At 40.8% G+C, this 22634-nt stretch overlaps 1 protein-coding gene across 5 annotated transcripts in view; it reads left to right on the forward strand.

The window, feature by feature from the left end:
• itpr1b (inositol 1,4,5-trisphosphate receptor, type 1b) overlaps positions 1 to 22634 on the forward strand; it is a 556093-nt gene that overhangs the window by 274397 nt on the left and 259062 nt on the right. For all 5 annotated transcript variants that reach the window (XR_010976943.1, XM_068051457.1, XM_068051458.1 and 2 more), the window contains 8 exons: positions 3268 to 3468; positions 4795 to 5046; positions 6128 to 6253; positions 8628 to 8756; positions 15594 to 15714; positions 17635 to 17819; positions 19247 to 19395; positions 20225 to 20336. Coding sequence is in view for 4 of the 5 variants with exons in the window: in XM_068051457.1 (XP_067907558.1) it covers positions 3268 to 3468; positions 4795 to 5046; positions 6128 to 6253; positions 8628 to 8756; positions 15594 to 15714; positions 17635 to 17819; positions 19247 to 19395; positions 20225 to 20336 (1275 nt within the window). In the remaining variant the exon portion in view is untranslated. The remainder of the gene's footprint in view (positions 1 to 3267; positions 3469 to 4794; positions 5047 to 6127; positions 6254 to 8627; positions 8757 to 15593; positions 15715 to 17634; positions 17820 to 19246; positions 19396 to 20224; positions 20337 to 22634) is intronic.

The raw sequence follows: 22634 nt of genomic DNA on the forward strand, positions 1-22634 counted from the left end.
CCTGTTGTGTGAATTGTTGAATTGTGTATTAACTATGCAGTTCTGCTAACAAACTGTCAAAAGTACCTAAACCAGGTACCTAATCCTTGCTTTGCAAAACCAGTATCAATCAGTCATTGGCCTTTTTGGGTTTGAGTGGGACAATGGAATCATTAATCACAGTAATGGTAGAATTCCGTAGCCCTTTCTGATCTGTCCTCAGAGAGACATAAGAAAGTGAGAAATGGAAGCTGGAGTAGGTCGCACAGCACCTCGAGGCTGCTCTGCCATTCATAAAGGTCATGGCTGAACTTAAACATAAATTACACTTTCCTGCCCTATCCCCATATCCTGTGATTCCCTTATTGTGCAAAGATCTATTGATCTCAGTCTGGAATATACTGATTGACTGGGCATCCTGTCTCCTGTGTCACAAAAGGGCAGGGCACCATTGGAATAGTGAAACCTTGGCCTTACATTACTTTTCACTTTGCTTGAAATGTGTTGGGAGGACAGAGGGAGATGTTAGGGAAGTTGAATCAAATATACAGGCGACTGCTTGCACTTGTAAAATGGGTTTTGTAATCTCCCAGGAAATGTAGTTTCACTTGTGCATATGTTTAAAAATATTCTTAGAATTTCAAGGGGAAATCAATAATTCTAATAAATATGCAACGTTCTTCCCTTTCTCATACTTAGAAATTTACCATATCCCTTTTTAGATAGTACAGTAAAAAGCTGAAATACTTACTACCCCAAGTGAAACTCTTTCGGTGAAACTCTCTGCATGTTAGATTTTCCAGCTTAGTCTCTATTGGAACATTGAGACTGCAATAGAAAATATGAATAAAACTGCAGGTAACGTTAAAGCTGGAATATCGCTTTAAATTAACCTTTGGCAGTGGAAGAAGGGAACATGTTCAAACTAGAGAAGCTGAGAAGCTTTTAGGCTGGATATCAGGAAGTTTTTCTTCACACAGTGATCAACATGTGTTGCACTGTCAGAGGCCCCATCTTTCCTCCCGGTTAGTCGGGAAAAAAAAAATCTCACGGCACTATTGCGAAGAAGACCAGGGGAAGTTGTCTAATATTTAGCCCTCAGGCAACATTTAAAAAAAAAATCAGATTTTCTTGTCATTTATCTCATAGATCTTAATGGGGCCTTGGTGTGCGCAAATTGTCTGCCATTTTCCTACATTGGAATAGTGAAGATACTTAATTGGCTGTAAAGTGCTTTGGCACATCCTGAGGTAGTGAAAGACTATGTAAATACAAGTTCATTCTTTTCGCTGATTTCCTGCTAGTGGGCTAGTTCAGCCTGTTGAGCAAGTTTTTGCCTAGCTATCTGAACCCTGCTGTCAAACTCTTCTTCCTTGAGTGGCTGTGCTTTTTCTGCAGTGGGAAAAAAATAAGTATCTAACCCTAGGCCTCCTTCAAAACCACTTGAGTTTTACACTTTACTACTTGTGGCAGCTTTTAATCTAGACTGTGTTGCGCGGTTGAATGACTGTGGAGTGTTTTCACCAATGTTAAGCTGAGATAAAGGCGTACTTTTTAAAAATTATTCGTTCATGGGATGTGGACATCGCTGGCTAGGCCAGCATTTATTAACCATTCCTAATTGGCCTTGAGAAGGTGGTGGTGGTGAGCTGCCACCTTGAACCAATGCAGTGCATGTGGGGTAGGTACACCTGCAGCGCTGTTAGGAAGGGAGTTCCAAGATTTTGACTCAGTGACAGTGAAGGGAACAGCATTATAGTTACAAGTCAGGATGGTGTGTGGTTTGGAGAGGGACTAACTCTTAAGGCAAAGGGAATCAATTCAAAATGAAGCCTTTCACAGAGGTGAAAGGAGCTTTTGGGTTTAGGAAGAGCTTATTTCAGGGGGTGATTTTATTTTGTCAAGGGGGACTATTTGTTTTGCTGATGAATATTCTATACGAGGTAGATTTGTTGAAATCCAAATGCAGTACCTCCCACAAGTTCCACTACCTAGATCCTAGAAGGACAATGTGCTCTATTCCAGCGAGCCAGTTGGTGAAGGATAGAACTGGAACCAATATTTACACACTTTTATCTTTATTTACAGAGTTACACATTACAAGCATACAGCTCCCAACCCAATAATCACAGTTTTAGTCAGTGTCTATTTATACCTCTTTTGAACCTGTCTATCTATACCACTTTTGGACTAACTGAGAGTTCATTAATAAAGAGGAACTAAGTGCCCCTTCTGAAGGGAGCACCATTTATATACTGTAACAAAAAACCCAAAAACGTTAAAGGTAACTTAGATAATCAAATTAAAATGTCATGCCAAGAGGTGATGATGCACTCCAGTTCCTCCAGTGCCCACTGGTTGTGGAAGGTGTGTCTATTTATACCTCTTTTGAAAACAAATGGTAACTTCAAGGGAAGGACCAGATGCCCCTGCTGAAGGTAATAAATGGTAACAAAAACTATAAAGGAAACTTGGCTAAATCAAGCTAAAATGTCATTTATGCGCTGCAGTCCCTCTGGTGCCCACCAGTCACAGAAGGTGTGCCTATGGGGGATCAAGTGAATCAGCAGTTAATGATTACCACCTGCATGCAATTAAACACAATTAATAGCCAATTAACACAATGGTAGTCGCTGGATGGGAAACCACCACTTCCAAGTTGTCACACGCAATCTCAACTTGGATATCTATCGCTGCAGTTCCTTCATCGAGCCTGCGTTAAAATCCTGGGACTCATTACCTTAAAAGCACTGAGGGATCACCTTTATTACGTGGACTGCAGCCGTTCAAGAAGGCAGCCCACCAACAACTTGCATTTATATAGTGTTTTTACTGTAGTAAAACATCCCAAGATGCTGCATAGGAACGTTATTGAATGAAATTTGGCACCCATCCACATAAGGAGATAATGAAACAAATGACCAAAAACTTGGTCAAAAAAGTAGGTTTTAAGAAGTGTTTCCAAAGAGGAAAGAGAGGTGAAGAGGTGAACCAACTTTGCAAGGGCAACTAGGGATGGTCAATAAATGCTGGCCTTGCCAGCGATGCTCATATCCTGGAAATTAATTTTTTTTTTAAAAACAGGAAATCCATTTATGGGAACTGGCTTATATTTCACGGTACTGACCTTTTGCCTACTGATCTTCCTCAACACATTGCTGCTGCTCCCTGGGTTCAAAGCTTTCCAGGTTTGAGGGGTGGGGGTGCTGTAGGAATTGGGATTGGGTGGCAAATTCCTCCTTTTAATCACTGGTATGGAGCCCTGATTAAAAAGGTTTGTTGTTACAGATTCTGGAGGCTGTGACCATGCAGCATATCTTCATGAACAATTACCAGCTATGCAGCGAGATAAATGAGCGCGTGGTGCAGCACTTTGTCCACTGCATCGAAACGCACGGCCGCAATGTCCAATATCTCAAGTTCCTGCAGACCATTGTGAAGGCGGAAGGAAAGTTTATCAAGAAGTGCCAGGACATGGTGATGGCAGAGGTGAGTTGTACTGATCAAATATCATCAGCTTAATTTGAAAGCATGGCTGAACAGTCTGCAAGTTGCAGGCTCTGATAAGGACTCCAGACCTGTGGGTTACAGTCTGGTATCATGGATGGAACTGATATCCCATCACACCAGGTCTAAGCAAGTTAAGGTGGTAAGCTGCCAGGCTCTGACTTCCTCATTTTGAATTGTAGCCTTTGCTACCTCGTCACACAGTAACATTGTCTTCCAAAGACAAGTCACCTTGGCTGGCCAATCTCTGCTATGAAGGAGCAGAGCAACAAGTGATGCTGTTTTTCTTGTGTGCAGAGCAGGGAGAAGAGATATGAGAAGACTTGAGGGTCAGTAACGAGAGGACACATTTTTAAAATAATTGGCAAAAGAACCAGAGGGGAATTGAGAAATATTTTTATGCAGCGAGTTATGATCTGGAATGCGCTACCTGAAAGCAGATTCAATAGTAACTTTCAAAAGGGAATTGGATAAATACTGGAAGGGAAAACCTTTGCAGGGCTGTGGGGAAAGAGCAAGGGAGTGGGACTAATTGGGTAGCTCTTTCAAAGAGCAAACACAGTGGGCTGAATGGCCTGCTTCTGTGCTCTGAATACCACTTGATAGGTATATAAAATAGTGAAAGAAGTGTATATACAAAGCACGGGTTGTTGTGAAGCTGCAAGACATGAGGTTTTTGGCCCAGGTTGACACGCAACCTCTGTGTGACCCTGAGAAGCCTGGGCCCTCAGCCCGTGGAGGAGGACATTCTTTGTACGCCCTTTAAACAGCATGATTCAGAGCAGCTTCTGGCAGTGGCTTGGGTTTCCCGTCTGTCTTTTCTCAGCTGCTATCCACGTTTGTCCCGGCAAATCAAAAATTGATGGTCTTCCTAAATTTTCAGGTTTACCGTTTGGGGTTTACTTACATTGAGATGAGGAAAGTCAGAATTGGTAAATTGAATAGTTTCTCCACTGGGTGTCAGCATTGGGCACTTCCTGACTGTGTACAACACTCACCAGGTGCAGTGTGAAGCTAAGAGTGCGCTCTCTTAATTCCAACCTTCAGAGCAACTGCTCCCAATACCAGCTGAGGGCAGAAGTATCGAGGGATTGAGTAGAGACGATAAGCTCATTTTCTGTAGGGTCATTACAGCCAGTGGAGAGGAACTGTTCCATAATCAGGCTGGATGAATCCTAGAGGTCAAAGTTTGTGAACCCACTGTGTCACTTAATTAATCAGCAGCAATTGTTTTCTAATATAACCCGAGTCACCTGCGTGGTTTGCAAAACTGTTGATGACCTTTTTTGAACCATTGCACTTTTGCAGCTCGTGAATGCTGGGGAAGATGTTCTGATTTTCTACAATGACCGAGCCTCGTTCCAGACCTTGGTGCAGATGATGCGCTCTGAGCGCGATCGGATGGATGAGAACAGTCCTCTCATGTACCACATCCACTTGGTGGAGCTGCTGGCAGTCTGCACTGAGGGCAAAAACGTCTACACAGAGATTAAATGCAACTCTCTCTTGCCCCTGGATGACATTGTGAGAGTATCCACCCATGAAGACTGCATTCCTGAAGTGAGAGGGCTTTCTGGGTTAATCACATTGACAATGTCCTCCTTCTGTCAAAATTGTACAATTATCTATCTAATTTACACTATCGGAGCCAATCTGCCCTTTCTATTTCGTCAATCTAACCAGTCTGATTTTATGTAATCTATCTTTCTGTCTAGTTTAGTGCAGTTTATTTGATTTGATTTGTTACTTTTGAGGTCCACTTAAGCTAATGGCAATTGCATGGTACGAGCATTGACCATGAATAATCCAACTTCCTCTTTCACCCCCCACTCTCCAATTGCAAAATCACTAGGAAAGTGCCTTTAAGCTGGAGACATGAAAATCGTCATCAGAACAAATCTGCAATTCGGTGCCAGATGTACAAACAAACTCCACCAGTTTGGAAAGTCACAATCTAAATTCTGATTGGCTGGCTGGCTGGATGTTGGAGATTGGAAGATCCTAGATCTAATTGAAAATGTGGAAACAGATAACTGAACAGGGTGGAGAAATGGTAACTTTCTAAAAAGGATTTCTATTCCTTTCTGTCAGCAGGAAAGCACAATCTAATTCCTGCTGCAGGTGTGATTTTTGTTCTAATTTTAGTGCAGGTGAGAAAAGTGCAAGTTTAGTCAACAGCTGCTTATCCTCAGTTACAATTAAGTAAAACATTAGTCTATTCCCTGAGGAAAATATGAGCTTCGTAATCACAACATTGTAAGAGATGGCTATGATTGGAAGGAAGCAATGGAATTTCTCATTCACTTATTTCAGTGAAAAGTATTTTAACTTTCTGTAAAGGTGTTTGTTTTACTTTGGAATATATTAAGTCCTTCACTTTTAAAGGCCTCCTCCAAATGCCACACACCAGTTCTCCAACAAAGGCAATGGGTGCACAACCTGCTCCCAGACCTCTACTGACACCAGTTGCAGGATTTCTTTTTCTCTTGGTGTGGGGACATACCATTCATCTATTTGCCATCTTGCCCCATTGTCTTGATGATATTTAAGCTCAATACGCATTAATTCTGTGGCAAAATAGATGTCTTGGTTTTGCTCCTGTGATTACACTCTGCTGACATTTTGCTTTTTTTTTAACCAGGTGAAGATTGCCTATATTAATTTCCTCAATCACTGCTACGTGGACACCGAGGTGGAGATGAAGGAGATTTACACAAGCAACCACATGTGGAAGCTTTTTGAGAACTTTCTTGTTGACATATGCAGGGCAAGTATTGAATTTAGCATCATTATGCATCTCTCTAGTGACTCTGCATGATTTGTGTACTCCTTGCTTAATCTCCTGTTTTTCCTGGGCAGGAGTCAGTGAGGCAGCTTGTGCTGTGCATCAGTGGGTGTCTCTTGGGAGTGGGGTGGGGCACATGATAACCCAGTTACTGGTTCTATCACATCCAGATTTGTGGGCTTGCACATCAAAGAGAGTTGAGAGTTTGCCAGAAGCACATCTTTAGTCTTCCAAGGGTCCATAGCACATGCAATCATGCAGCTACATTCAGAAGGAAGTTAATCCCCCTGTAGATGTGACTGAAGGAAGAGCCATAGGTCTTAAATTGGTGATGTAATGTGTGCCCTGCTGCAGGATACTCATGCACAGTAAGAAGTCGCAGGTAGCGTAAAGCAGAGGCAGCACATGTACTCCATTTGGTCATACTTAGCTCATATAAGGAAGTGGTGGAACTAGTGGGTCATCTTACTTTGGTCAGCCAGATGACTTCTTTAAGCATGTTGTTTACTGGCAGCCAGCTCCTCTGAATATTGAAATGCCTTTCCACTTCCTGAATGCTTTCTGCACTGCTCTTCTGTGTGAACAATAGCATGTGGTGTCAATGCAGCTGGTTAGGAGGGGGAATGCAAACTGTCATCTTCTTTCAAACTTGATTGAATAATACCGGCACAGAAATGTTTAAAAATTTCACCCTGTTTGGTACTGCGCCATTTCTCCTCTCTCTAGTGGGGTGGTGAGGTGTGCGGTGGGGTCGGGGGTGGGGGGGGGGAGAGATAAACAATACAACCTTCCTCCAGTAGCACTGTGTAACCCACCTGGGAATTAAGGAGCTTGCCAATAGGTGTCATTTTGGGAGCTCTGAAAATATTGCACTAAAGTTGAAGAATTAGTGGAGTTGGTCTCTTTTTCGATCAAGCAGGTGGGAAAACTATACAGTTAATGCCCAGTCTGTGCTTTGACTGGAATATCTGCGCTTAAATGCCAGCTAGTGTTCCCTTGTCTAATTCCCTTCCCTGCCCCGGTTTCTTTTTGGTTACTTTATAAAACATGAATTGACTGTTAATCATGCCAAAGTGCTCCAAATTTTTGGCAGCTCGAGAGCGGTCAGGTGATGTGTCCCAGTTGATGATCTGGAAGTCTTGTCCAACATGCTATCAGACTTAGTATTATGTACAATGTACAGCGCAGAAACAGACCATTCGGCCCAACTGCTGGTGTTTGTGCTGCACACGAGCCTCCTCCCACTCCTCCTCTTCCAACCCTATCAGGATACCCTTCTACTCCTTTCTCCCTCATGTGTTTAACAAGTCTCTCCTTAAATGCATTTATGCTGTTTGCCTCTCCTACTCCAGATGGTAGTGTGTTCTACATTCTACTATCTAAATCCAGATCCTTAACTACTTTACTCCTTCACCTTACTGTTAATGGACCAAAGAGATGGAAATAAGATTAATATTTTATGAAATAATAAAGTGCTGAAAATACTCAGGTCAGGCAGCACCTGTGGAGAGAGAAGCAGAACTAATGTTTCAGGTCAGTGATCTATCATTAGATTGTGCTGGGAGGGGCCTATATTTGTAAACCTGAAGCCATTGTCTGCCCCAGCAATTGTATAAAGGGTCAATGTTTTATTGTTTATTCTCAGAGTATGGGCATCATTGTCAATGCTTGACTCCTTCTGAGAACAGTCAACCATGGTGATGAGGCTGGAGTCACACAAATATCAGACCAGGAAGGATGGCAGGTTTCCTTCTCTAAAGGACAAAAGCGAACTGGATGGATCTTTATCGCAAACCAACAGCTTTGTGGCCACTTTTACTAACACCAGCTTTTGATTTCCCAATTTCTTTTAACTGAATTCAAGTCCTCAAAATGCTGTGATGGGGTTTGAACTTGTCTATATCAAAGTGATGACAATGACTGTGGTATTTGGTATCAAATCTAGGCATGCAGTTTATTCCTTTTTTTAGGCGATGTAGCTGTGCTCTTTCACCTTTGTTTTTTTAAGAAATCATGCCTGGAGTTTCCACATCTCCTGATCTCCTGCTGTAGCTACAGTGAAAGATTGGCAGGAGCCCTGGAGAAATGGCATAACCACTGTATTCAGTGTTTCTGCAGGATTTCTGCAGACATTATGGTGGGAGGTCAGGAAAAGGGCGGATAAATTCTACCCCTCTATATTTACCTTTCGTAACCAGTTTATAACCACTGACTCCCTGCCAGGATAAACCCTAATGACATTTTCAAATCATAACAATTCTTAAAAAGCCTACACACTAAGCGTGTCACTGTGTCATTTAGGATTTGGTGTCCAGATGCAACTGACCAGTATTGTCTCCGGACTCTTCTCTTTCAGGTGTGTAACAATACCAGTGACCGAAAACATGCTGATAATGTTCTGGAGAAATACGTCACTGAAACAGTCATGAGCATCGTCACAACATTCTTTAGCTCTCCCTTCTCTGATCAAAGCACAAGTTTACAGGTACAGAATACTATCACTTCAATTTGTTAGTTATAGCCTATTCCAGAGCAGGGTACTTTTAGTTCCCATTCCCCTCCCATCCCCTGGTGTGGGGCAACAATTGAGTAAATGAGATGTTCTACCATAGACATAATTCCTGGGTAAATACTGCAGTAAAACTAAATGCCCTCATTTCTGTGGTTAAAACAAGAAAATTCTCTAATCTTCCTGCAACTAGACCGAAACTCTGACTTTTTGATAACTTTCTGTTTTGGAGTTGTGTGACCCTGAAGGTTAACAGTTGCCTTCTGTATCCCAGATTACACAATGGAATGCTAAATTGTTTATTACACTGTTGAGGCAGGGTGGAGAGCAGCCCTGTTGACTGTGGTCAGTGTTGTTGCTTTGCCCTTTCTGGTAGCTACAACAAATGAATGTGTAGTTGCGGGAACGACGGAAAGGATGAACTTCTTGTTGAGGTGCGGCGCAAAGATGTTGAGCTGTGATTTGTAACGTCTGCATCGGTTATAATGTTGGCCTGAGCTTAAATTTACCACAGACTGTTGGAAGCCCATTGAATGGAGTGAGTCATTTAACACTGAAATGAGGTAAATTGAAGTACAGCTCTCTCCCATGAAACAGGAGACTTAAACAGCTAACCTTGAATATTGCAAAGAGCTCCAGCTGTTTTATTTGGTCCTTTTTTATTTGAATCAGTTAGCTGGAACTCTGGCTCAGGTGGGCTTTGAGTTCTGACTTTGCTGTTTACAAGTTATAATTTAAACCGCCAAACAGATGAACTATTGAGTTTTTATATTATGGTGCTAGAGTTGTATGATTAGTTAATGCAACCCAAAGTTTCATTCGAAATTATTCATGAATAAAGACTGCATTTTTAATTTCACACCAAATTTTTTCAAAAAATAATCCCTGATCTACTAACAAAGATAAAGGAAATTTTTTGTTGACGTCACTTATTTTGAATTATGGTTCAAAGATGTTTTTTGTTAAATTTGGGCCCTGCGTTATAATGTTCTAGCTGTTTTAGATCTTCGCCAGCTACGATGCTTTTAATTTAAATGTTCTTATTCCTTTCAAATCCATTTTTTCCCATTTAATGTTGGAAGCCATTTAGGAAAAACTGGAATTGAGGAATCATAAACAAGAAATATAGTGTGTCTACTTACTTGCTTCACACTGGGTCAATTACATTTTCAAAGGACATGAATCAAAGGCAGGTAAATAGAATTGAGATTCAAATGAGGGGCTGAATGGCCGACTCCTGTTCCTGTGGTTCCACCCTTCAATGCGTAAGCAGAGTTTAAAACCCATCTCTTTCTCAACTACTCTTTCTTTTCCCAATCTTAACTCTCTCCAAGGTTTTGGGATAATTCTATTATAATGTTCGTTGCGGTAGGTGGATTATAGTGCAAGTGCACATAGTTAATTAAAAGTTCACCTTTGTTCAGATATTTGTTATGTTTTTATCTTGGTTAGCTCCTCCAATAATCTTTATATGCACAGTTGCATTTAGAGCAAAAGATGGCTGTAACTAGCTGACAATACCCGGCCCGTCTTTTAATTGGTTTTAATGGGGGCTACCTTAGTGGTGGTTACAAACAGAGGACAAATTTTATAAGGCAGCTAGGCTGCATTGAATCCCTGTGAATGGATAGGCCATGGTGCACTGCTAATTATAAAGGCCCCCTTTAGCTGTCCCAGCAGGGCTTCCACATTTCGAATGCACTATTACTGGGAAAGGACTTGGGAGTGGGACTAGCTGAGTTGTTCTTGCAGACAGCCAGTGTGGATGTGATGGGGCGAATAGCCTCCATCTGTGCTGTAACCATTCTGTGATTCTCGGTAGTAAATGAAACAAGCCACTTATTTGTTTTCCTTGAATTTGTAACATTTATAGAGTGGGAAGTGGGAGCCAAATAGCTGTGGTATTTCAGCTTTGCCCTGTTCTTGATTCTCTGTAGCGCATTTCACAGCTTCTGCTTTGATCTCACACTGCCTTCATTTTCTGCTCATGGTTTCTTCTCAGCTGTCCTTATTTTTTCCAGTAGGAATTTAGCATCTGACCCTCCCTCTGCCATCCCCACACAACTCCTACCCTCACGCTGTCCCAATCATCCCTCTGGTTCTTGGCAATACTCAGTATTCGTCTCGGTTTTGAAGTTCACTTTGATTTCTGCGCATTTTATATCTCTTTGTTAAATAAAGGAGGAGCAACTTTACCAGAGGGTTATTGTTGGACATTGCAACAGTCATGTTTTATCTTTCTTAATAATCCACACTTAATGTTAACATGGTCACAACAGCATATTGCACTTACCTTTTCTATTTCAGAGTTATAATGAGGTATTTTTATGAAGTTCCTCCTATAAGCTTACATTCACATTATTTCGAAGACATTACATGTTTGGCTAAGAAAGGGGAGGGAAAAAAAGCTTGTGAATGACAGTTTAATGTCGGCAAAGATCCATTTCTGTTCTGTTTTAAGCTCCTATTAGGGTGCAAACATATCTTACATAGTTTTTCTCCTCACTCCCCACTCTCCTGGTTTCAATTCTCATCCTGGGTAACTGCAGATAGAAAGGAACATTTTTTTAAAAAAACAGGGCACAGTCTGAAGAATGGCCTGGGGAAAATTGGAGCAGTGGTAAGTATATAGTTGGCGATCGGCAGCTTCACACTGAGGTGTGGTTTGGGGTTTTGACTTTGCTCACTGGACTTGATTTATGAAGTATGGCTGTTGAAGATGTACATAAGGTTATATGACCATGAAAATAAACATGGTTATAGCTCAGCACATGCATGCACACTACCTGTTAATACATTCTATGTATAAATGAAGGTCAAGACCATTTCAACACAGTGGGTGCACTTTTAAGTCTGTGCTGTTGTGGATGTTGCACTTGTATCTCATGGCACAGGCAGCAATTTGCCACAGGCTAAATCATAATTTTTACTGGAAACTTCAAAAGAAAGATTTATCTTGCACCTTTTCATGACCTCAGGATGTTCCAAAGTGCTTTACAACCAATGAAGTACTTTTAAAGTGAAGTCACTCTTGTAAAGTGGAAATGTGGTATCACATTTGTGCACAGCAAGCTCCCACAGACATCAGTCTGATGATAACCAGATAATATGTTTCAGTGATGTTGGTTGAGTGATAAATATTTACCGGGACACAGGAAAGAACTCCCCTGTTCCTCTTTGAAGTTTGGTTATGAGATTTTTACATACACCTTCAGATTGCTACATATTTAGCAATTACCATTGTATCAGAAGTCTCCCTACCTTCATGAAATGAAAACTGGTTTTGAGTTTGTATGCAGTGATGAAATATCCAATATCTCTTCATGTACCTGGATGAAACATTGTTTTGAAACGGGCAGTGCCAGGGTATTGCTGGACAACTGGTCTTGGTGTTTGGTAAATGAGATACGGCAATGAATAACAGGACTTGAATAATTAAAGTTTGGTAAAATGAGGACAGGGAAAGAAGCGTGATTAGAGTGGCTGGAGGCTGGTGTAGAGTATCAACATTGGCATCGTTGGGCAGGATGGTCTGTTTCTGTGCTTGTTGCTCTGTAATTAGGATCAGACAGCACAGAAGAGGCCATTCAGCCCATCGTGCCAGGACCAGCTCTTTGAATGAACTGCACAATTAATCCCCCCTCCCCTGCTCTTTTCCCCATAACCCTGCAAATTTTCATTTATTCATTTCCCTTTTGAAAGTTGCTATTGAATCTGCTTCCACCACCCTTTTGAGCAGTACATTCTTCTTCTTCCTTCTTCTTCTTTGGCCTCCTTGTCTCGAGAGACAATGGGTAAGCGCCTAGAGGTGGTCAGTGGTGTCAGAAAATTTACCTCATCTCCTTCGTAGTTCTTTTGCCATTCTGAGAGTAATAGAAATGTGTAGTTTTGAACCGGAGGATTGGTTGACAGACTTGACCTTCAATCTAATCCTTCGAAAGTTATCCTTTCTGTATTGGTTTTGCAGGATCATGCACTATGCACCTAATGTTTGGAATGGGGTTAAATGGTGTTCTTGGCACACCGGTTCTAATGCATTTCAGTGCAGATAACAAACATAATTGAATTGTCTTTACCAATAACGGTTGACACTGAGGCACTTAGGAGAAGCGGGACTAAATGAAGCAAGAATGCAACATTTTTTTTTCTTGGTCATGGTGTTAATAAAAACCGCATATGACCATGTTTGTGTGGCTCTATTCAGATTAATGAAAAGGAGATACATTTTTTATGTGGAGTCATGGAGGGTCAGGCGCCTATTTATATGACATTAACAGTTATTGATCAAAAGCAACTCAACCAGTGGAAAACAGAAAATGCTGCATATACACTGTAGTCTCAGCATCTGCAGAGAGAAGAGCTCGATGCACCTTTGTGATTTTGAATTATCCACATCCAAAACACTGATCTATCTCTTGTCTATACAGATGTTGATGGGCTTGCTGTGTATTTCCAACTTTTTTCTGTTTATTCCAAACAAACACACTTCCTGCAGTGCTGGAGTAAAGTCGGTAGTATTGCTTCATTATTTGTGTGGGCAATCAAAGGTTTTGGTCCAACAGTTATACTGTGACCAAAAGGAAAGATCAAAGTGACATTATGTGGAGAAGGAAACTTGTATTTAAATAGTGCCATTCTCAGTACACCACAAGGCGCTTTGTAACCAATGAATTACTTCTGAAAGGTTTTCACTGTTTTATCGGCAAATGCAGCAGCCAGTTTGAACACGGTAGGATCCTACAAACAGCAGCAAGATAATTTACCAGAAAATCTAGTTGGTGGTTAGTATGTTGGCCAGGACACTGGGTGAACTCTGCTCTAATTATTATAGCCACACAGCGTCTTTTCTGTTCATCTGAACAAGTAGACAGAGCCCTAGTTTAGTGTCTCATCTGAAAGATGACACCACTGACCATGCAGCTTTCACCCAGTACTGTACTGAAGTGTCAGCGTAGATGATGTGCTCAAATCATGGAGGTGGGGCCTGAATCCATGGCCACCTGACTCGAGCAAAAGATCTGCCAACTGAACCCAGCTGACACCAGTTGGCGAACAGTGTTAATTTTAACTGCAATATAAAATCTCGTCACAATAATTTACAAGAAACCTTTAATACCATGACAGTGCATGTGGCAGAGCCTGACTATGTTTAGTATTAATGTCAGAAAGTTGAGTTGTTAGGTTTAGTTGTTCAGTCTTCATACATTTATAAAATGTAACGTAGAAATGAGGAAAATAAGTTTAAATCATTCACGTCTTGTTTCAGGATCTAATCGGTCATTTTTCTTTTTCATATAATCCCATGGAATTGATCCAATTCCATTTTCAATATGTAACCTTAAGTCAACTTTAATTGCATTTCTTGGGAATCTATTAAACAAAGTGAATCATGAAGAAATTATTCATTTGACTTTAATATGTCGCCTCCTTGGCTTATTGTTTGTGTGCCAATAGTAATAAAAACAGAAAATTCTGTAAACACTGAGCAAGTCGGGCAGCATCTGTGGAGAGAAACTGAGTTAACGTTTCAGGTGGATGGCCTTCCATCAGAATTGTGCTTCTCTTTCGACCGATGCTCCTGACCTGTTAAGTGTTTACTGGCATTTTCTGTTTTCATTTCAGATTTCCAGCATTGCCTGTATTTTGCTTTTGTTTTGTTGTATGCTTCAATCCTTTCTTCACAAAATTCCATGTAATGTGATGATGCCTAAAGGCTTAAATATTTAGCTTTTAATGTCATCAAGCTATTTCCTAGTGTGAATGCCAGTTGTCCAGTGGCTGGTTAGATGTGTCAATTTACAAATAGTACCATTATTGTTCAGCTACTGCATTTCATTTTACTTTCTTCTGTGTCCAACATCACAAGTTAAATTCTGAAAATCTAGACATGTATTGACTATACTATGGCTGTCCATCTATTGTTTAACTTCACATGACTGTTCCGAGGGTTCTGTCCATGAGCAATAGATTGACTGACTATCCTCATTAACCTTAAGATGGTTCAGTTATTAGAACTGGTCATGGGGGCATGGTTTGCTTACAACAAATGATCCAAGATTTGTAGCAAATGCATAATTCAATTTTGCATTGAAATAATTACGAATTGGCTGCCTTATTGATTAGAAGTACCAGAAGTTGCTGTTGACATATCCTTTTAAAGCAAGTAATTTCTAGTTTAACCAGTGTCCTCCGTGATGGCTAGGATAGTGATGACAAGCAGGTGATGGTGCAACACTTCATGGAATCAGAACAGAATGAGACCATTCAGCCCCTCGTACCTAGGCTGGCTCTTTGAAAAAGCTATCCAATTAGCCCTGCTCTTTTACATAGTCTTGCAATTTGTTCCCTCTACAATATTTTTATTTGGAACATACACAAAGGAGCTAAATTTAAAATAAGAACCTTTTGAAGCTTCCTGTTTGAAATTTGCATTGAATTCAGATTCTATAATATTGATAAGCCACAATTCCCGCTGGTGTTGGAGCTGACACCCATCATTTATATGCATAAATCCAAACAAATGTTTTGTTCAGTTTTTGAGCTTGAAATGTTTCTAATTTTTAATAACTCTGCTACTAAAGTGGAGCTTTGTTCACTTTAATAAAAAGTTAAGACCAGTTTTAATTCTGAAGTATGGGGTGGAGGGCCTCTACATAGTGTTTGGAAATGCTTTAATAGGGCAACTGTTCCTGTCTTCCACCAAACCGTTGTACCAATGTGCTAGCCTTAGTATGTTGTTTTTGTTTTATAAATAGTTGGTACAAAGCAAACTGTTAATTAAATATGATTTTTTTTTCTCTATGAATTATCCAGACTCGCCAGCCTATCTTTGTGCAATTGTTGCAAGGGGTGTTCCGAGTCTACCACTGCCCTTGGCTGTCTGCTACCCAGAAAGCTTCAGTTGAGAGTTGCATTAAGGTGCTATCGGAAGTAGGTAAGCATTTTACTGGGGGCTGTGGCAGAGGCTGGGGGCTATAAGGAAGAGGTATTGTAGGTTGCTAAACATTGCTATAAATAACGGTGAAAATGTACCACTGTAGTCAAAGCTGACGTCTGCTGTTACATTGGAATATCTGCAGTTTTTAATATACCACATTTCCCATTTTTCTTAGAGCTAGGACAGTTTGCTGCTCTGTTCCACTAACTTTGTGACTGCTGTTCATGATGCGTCATGATCAATTAATGTGTATTTGCTTTCTTAAGTTGGATCTATTTGGTTTTTGGTCTGGACCGTTCTGGAGACACTCCCAGCCAGGTCACAAAGGCAACTCCCTGTCACGAGAGATGGACAATGTTTAAATATCAGCCAAATTAGGTAGCAGACCCATCGATTCCTATCCTGGCACGACTGGTATCACACATTGCGTGTGGTCTTAGTGATGTGCTAGAACTACCCACAACAAGTGCTTCGTATTATAGGGACATCAACTCATCTGAATTTGTGGTGAAGAATTTACCAGTATAGTGCACGGCACCTTTAGCTGGTCTACTAAAAGGCCGTTAATGAATATTTTGCTCGAAACGTGCCCTTTTCTTTGCATTGTCTGTACTACTTATTTCAAGCACCAATTGTCGGTGTCAAGATGCAGAGTGAAGTCTCTCTACTTTATTCCAATCTTGAACTTCACTCATGAATTTTTCCATTTCTTGCATCGGCCATCCTTTTAACTTCTCTGACTAGATTTATTCCGCGTTATACCAAATTGTGGTCATTTTAGTCCTACGGGCCTTTGCTCACTAGCAACTGATTGGAGGACCACCCAAATCCTCTTCATGTAGGATACTGAATGACAGCAGAGCAAAGTGATAAAAAGTCTCATCAGCTTGGGCTGGATCTAAAACGAGGTACAGAGGTGAAAAGGAATTAACGATGCGACATAATCCTTTTACATTTAATCAGAGCTTCTCCTGGTAAAGGAGGTGCTGATGACACCGGTTAAATGGAAGTTATGATATGTCCATGCTACTGAGAGGGTCTATTGTAGTGTATTGATATATTTGTAAATTATTTAGGGCCGAGGAATCTCTAAAGGAGGTAGAGGAATTGTAAGTGGCTTCAACCAAAGTAGTTAATTGTTGTCGAATATAACAGGACTTGTAATATATATTTTTGGAACTGCTGCAAGACAGATGTGGAAGAAAGTGTGCTGGATTGAGATGTTGTGCAGGATTTTGTACTAGCTGTACCAGTAATAGGTTGAAACCAGACAGTGATACCTGCCTCCCCTTTGTGAATGGACCAGTGAGACTGCCAACCTGCTGGTCACTTATGTTTCTCCTTTTTTTTTGCTTGTGGCAGTGGAGGTGAGGCCAGTGGCATTTGTTCATGGCACCAACCCAAGGGTGAACATGTGCTTCTGAGTTCACTGCAGCTGTGATTATAGCCAGAGTGTTGTCCTCAGTGGGTTGTGACTTCCTCATGGTGCTAGATGAGGAAAACCTAGGGAAAACTAAGCAAAAGGGAGGAAAATTGAGAGAAGAGCGGCACAGCTAGCTTTACTGTAGCCAAGGAAAATGGGCACGGAAGAGGATGTTTTGATTCATTTAAAACCCTTCTATCACACAGGTTGAGGAATCTGTTACTTTCAATTTTTTTTGTGGATTTACAACTGATTTTAGTCAATTTTACCCTTGACTTAGCTGGTAAACTGTCTCTTCCCTGGACTGGAGAGATAGCCTCGTGTCAAGTCAAGTAATCAGAACCAAACTACCATCATACTGGGAGAGCTTGGTGTCTTTGGTCACTAATCAACCAGCAGTCTTCCTGTTTGAATAAGCTTCAATAAGTATGTTTGCAGTTGTGTAGTCCACAAACTTCAGACAAATGCTTTAATTTGCTTAACCTCCATTACAGCCAAGAGCAGAGCCATAGCAATCCCTGTGGATTTGGACAGTCAGGTTAACAATCTCTTCCTCAAGTCTCACAACATTGTTCAGAAGACTGCGATGAGCTGGCGAATGTCAGCACGCAATGCTGCTCGGAGAGACTCTGTTCTTGCCGCCTCACGGGATTATCGGAACATAATTGAGAGATTGCAGGTATGTGAAAGGATGCAGGCTGCAAAACTTGGCTGCAACCTATTTTATTGCTTTTTGTTAACTTTCTGCTTTGACAGAAATATTTCAATTTTTGGGTTTTATTTTCCCCACAGTGTTTTGTCATCTTAAAACAGTCTCATTCTTTTCCTCTCTGCAGCTCTGTGTTTTGTGTTTGAAGATCTGCTTCCTCTGAGGGTACCATCTCTGTTTGCATTTTTTTTCCTTTATTATGCTTAGTCACTGGATCTCTAAATTCTGGTAATTTCCTCTTCATATCTGTCACCCGTCCCGTTTGCTTGGTTACACCATTCATCTGCTGTTCTCATGGGCACTTTGATGAAGACATGTTTGAGTCCCTGAGCATCTGAAATGGAAATAGGGTAAATGTTGTGTTCTTGCTTTGCTAGCAGCTTGCACCATAAACAAAATGACTGACTAATTATTCTGAGATATGATCAGGTTGGATTTTTCTTCAAAGCTTAAGTTACTAACTGCAACTTAACTGTGCTTGAAAAAAATTGAGGGACTATAAACTCTTCAAAAATGAAAATTCTTAAGTGAAATAGTGCCAGAAAATCGGATTCATGGCTGCATTGGCTCTTGAGTGCAACAGCAAAAGTTTGTTGATACAGGGCAAGATGAATTGTAGAATTTGCAACTTTTTTTATGTTCGTATTCTTGAAGCAGATTAATTTATAATGACACAGATACCAGTCTAACCGAGCTGCATATTAACCAAACACTTAACGTTTTTAAAGGAATAAACACTGATTTCAAAGTAACCCCTCAAGTAAGTTTGTATTCCTCAGAGCTCAGTTATACTACACATCTCTGTCCATAGAGAGCAATGCACAGTCAGCAGGGGATGCAAATGGAAGTGTTGTCAGGAGTGGAAACCCTGGCTGTTTCTGTTTTCAATTCTACATAATCTTAGATTGTTGCAACAAATTGTGGTGTTATTCCACTATCTCAGCTGAAATCTGCTAACTCCATTTAGAGGAGAGACTGGTCTATAAAGCTCAACCACTCACGGCATAATCATGGTGAGCTGTTGGGGGAAGGGAGAGGAAAGGAACTCTTCTCATTTCTGGCATCTTTCTTTCACAATAATGGCCTCTAAGTGGAGAACTGCATTATCATTTCAAATGTGGTTATTGCTGCCTTCGATTTTAATAATTACAGTGGTAGATTTTGGCATCTGCTTTCTGTGGTATAATCATGGTCCTTTATACATGTTCTTGCAACTGACAAGCAATTACAGTGAATTAATAGGTAAATAGGTTTTTGCTGAAAGTGGATAAAGCACCTTAGAAATTCACACGGGTTAACCTTTAGAAGCCACCTCTATTTGGGACGTTGTAGGAATAACTTGTGTCTGCTTTGCTTGTGGAATTGAAGATTAAATTGGGCTGTTTGTTGAAATGCAGGATATAGTGTCAGCGCTTGAAGATCGGCTCCGCCCCCTCGTTCAGGCAGAACTCTCTGTTCTAGTTGATGTCCTCCATCGGCCCGAGCTGCTTTTCCCAGAGAATACTGAAGCAAGGCGCAAGTGTGAAAGTGGAGGGTTTATCTGCAAGTAAGTGCTCAAATTGTCACCTTCTACACTGAGCTTTTTAAAAAAAATTAATGTTCAGCATTTAATGGAAAACATGTTAATAGAAATAATCTCCCCCAGAGAGCTGTTTGAAATGAGAATTTCCAACAGATTTCTGCTTTGCAGATTTATAAACAGCAGGCTCATTGAGTGTCTTCTCCCCAAGTGGGTTTTTTTCCAATATATCTCGAGGCACTTTATTGGTTGGAGGGATGATGCAGAGGAGCTGAGCATTGGACCATGATTGGAGCTATCCAATGAATGACAGACATTGGTTGGATTCCTACTCCATCAATTCTCTGAGGCATGTCAAGTGGTGAGGAGCCAAGCAATGGTTTTAAAGGAGAACAAATCTGGCAGGAGAGGCACACGTGGTCTTTATGTTTTAATCATCCCGTCCCACCCTGAGTTAGACAGATTGACTGAAATCACCGACGAGTTAAAGAAAAGAAAGTTACTTTTTTAAAGTGTTGAATTCTGTTGGGGGAAGACATTGGAGCATCTTCTTCTCAACCACTTCATGCACTTTGCAACTGGTGTCATTTGAGAAGTAATGTCCTTGAATCTCTGATGTATCATTTGTTCATAACTCCAATTAAGTTTTCTTTCATTTGTTCTTGAGCAAGGCTGTACTGAGTGCCCATCCCTCATTTCTGGACAACATGGTGGTGGGTCTCCTCAGTATAGTATGATGTTTCATAGATCAGGTTTTCTTTTAACTTGGTGTTCATTGCATTAAAATGCATGAAAATTGCTGGGAGGCTGCGTTAGCAACGTGCTGCAACTGAGGACATGCTTTCATTTGTAATAGGTTGATTAAGCACACAAAGCAACTATTGGAAGAGAATGAAGAGAAGTTATGCATCAAAGTTCTACAGACTCTTCGAGAGATGATGACCAAGGATCGAGGATATGGTGAGAAGGTAATGTGTGTTTCTGCTTAACTCCTGTGATTGCCCCATGAATAGTTTATTTTCTTTGTGTTGACTTCTGAAATTAATCTGATTTGTTTTTCTTTCTGTCAAATGACTGAAATTTAAGCTTGGAAAGGTTTTGGCATTGTGGAATGGTGCTATTAACCCACCAAATATAAATCCACTTCACATGTATGTGAGACAATATCCATTATGTCTAAAATGTCTGATCGGTTCTGTCAAGGTTTACACAAAACACATAGAAGCTATAAATAATGAGTTGCTTGAACAGGTAGTTGAACAGTTTATGTAGATTAAGATATTCAAAAGTTTTTTTCCACTTCTTCTGTTATCCATGTACCATGAGTATTAATCTGCCATCAGTGGAGTTCCCTTCTCCATTGTTTCCACATGCTTCCAATAATCAAGTCATGTTAGCTCCTCCTTTTAAACACCTTTCATTTTATCGACCTAACTTTGCATCCCTTCTCTCTTCTCCCGACAGCCACCCCACTCCCCCCCCCCCCCCCCCCCCCCAACCCCTGCCTCCCAAAAAAAGTATTAGATCCATCAGTGCTAGTCTATATTTTATTTGGAGCTGGTCTGTGAAAATGAATAGCATATACTTGTAGTGAAAACATTTAATATTTCAGAATTCATATTAAATTTTGTTTTAAATTACCCATGTGTTGGGGGAACCTGTTTCCTGTTTAGTTGTGACTTTCCTTGGGTGTCAGCTCTTCAATGCACATAGAGATTTCGCTCCTTGTCAACACAAGAAATAGGAGCAGGATAGTCCATCGAACCTGCTCTGCCATTCAGTATGGTTATGACTGATCTTAGGCTTCAACTTCACTTTCCCGCCTGCTCGCCATATACCTTGATTCCCTGAGAAACCAAAGGTCTGTCTATCCCAGCCATAAACGTATTCACCAATTCACAATCCTCTCGGGTAGAGAATTCCAAAGATTCACAACCCTTTGAGTGACGTAATTTCTTCTCCTCTCAATTCTAAAGGATCCACCCCTTATGAGACTGTGCCCCAGTTTTAGATTCCCTGAACAGAGGAAACATCTCTGTGTCTACCCTATCCAACCCCCTTTGAACCTTGTATGTTTCAATGAGATCGCCTCTCATTCTTCTAAACGCCAGAAAATATAGGCCCAATTTACTCAGCCTCTCATCATAGGTCAACCCTCTCATCCTAGGGACCAATTTCGTGAACCTTTGCTGTACCGCCTCCAATGCGAGTATATCCTTTCTTAAATGTGGAGAGCAAAACTGCGCACAGTATTCCAGAAGTGGTCTCCCCAAAACCCTATACAATTGTAGCAAACCTTCCTTATTCCTGTACTCCAATCCCCTTGCAATAAAGGCCAAGATGCCATTTGCCGCCTGTATTGCTTGCTGTTCTTGCATGTAACTTTCTGCATTAATTGTACAAGCACACCAGAGTCTCTTTGAACACCAACACTTCCATGCTTCACACCTTTTTTAAAAATATTCTGCTTTTCTATTCTTTCCACCAAAGTGAATAACTTCACATTTCCCTACATTATACTCCATCTGCCATCTTGTTGCCCACTCACTTAACCTGTCAATATCTCTTTGTAGCCTCTGTGTCCACCCCACAGCTTACCTTTCCACCAAGCTATCATCAGTAAACTTAGATACATTACTCTCTCTCTTCATCTAAGTCATTGATATAGATTGTAAATAGCTGAGGCCCCAGCACTGATCCTCGCGGCACTCCACTATTCACTGCCTGCCAACTTGAAAATGCCCTGTTTATGTCCACTCTTTGCTTCCTGTCTGTTAACCAATCCTCTATCCATGCTAATATATTATCCCCAACTCTCTGAGCCCTTATCTTGCCTATTAACTTTTTGTGTGGCACCTTATCGAATGCCTTTTGGAAATCCAGGTATATTACATCTACTGGTTCCCCTTTACCTACCCTACTAGTTACATCTTCAAAAAACTCGAATAAGTTTGTCAAACATGATTTTCCTTCAGTAAAACCATGTTGACTTGTTCTAATCATACTATGTTTTTCTAAATGTATTGTAAAGACTTCCTTAATAACATATTTCAGCATTTTTGCAATGACTGATGTTAGGCTACTGGCCTGTAGTTTCTTCTTTTCCCTCTCCCTCCTTTCCTGAAAAGCGGTGTAACAGTGGGAGAAAGGAATAGAAGATGTTACGACCAGGTGAGGAGGAGTCTACGGGTTCCCTCTCAGCTTTTGCCTGGTTTAACCTTAACAGGATTTAATTTTAAAAACACCATGTTTTTAGCTTCCCCTCA

This window comes from Heterodontus francisci, chromosome 19 (assembly GCF_036365525.1).
Source record: "Heterodontus francisci isolate sHetFra1 chromosome 19, sHetFra1.hap1, whole genome shotgun sequence".
Classification (NCBI taxonomy): Eukaryota; Metazoa; Chordata; class Chondrichthyes; order Heterodontiformes; family Heterodontidae; genus Heterodontus; species Heterodontus francisci.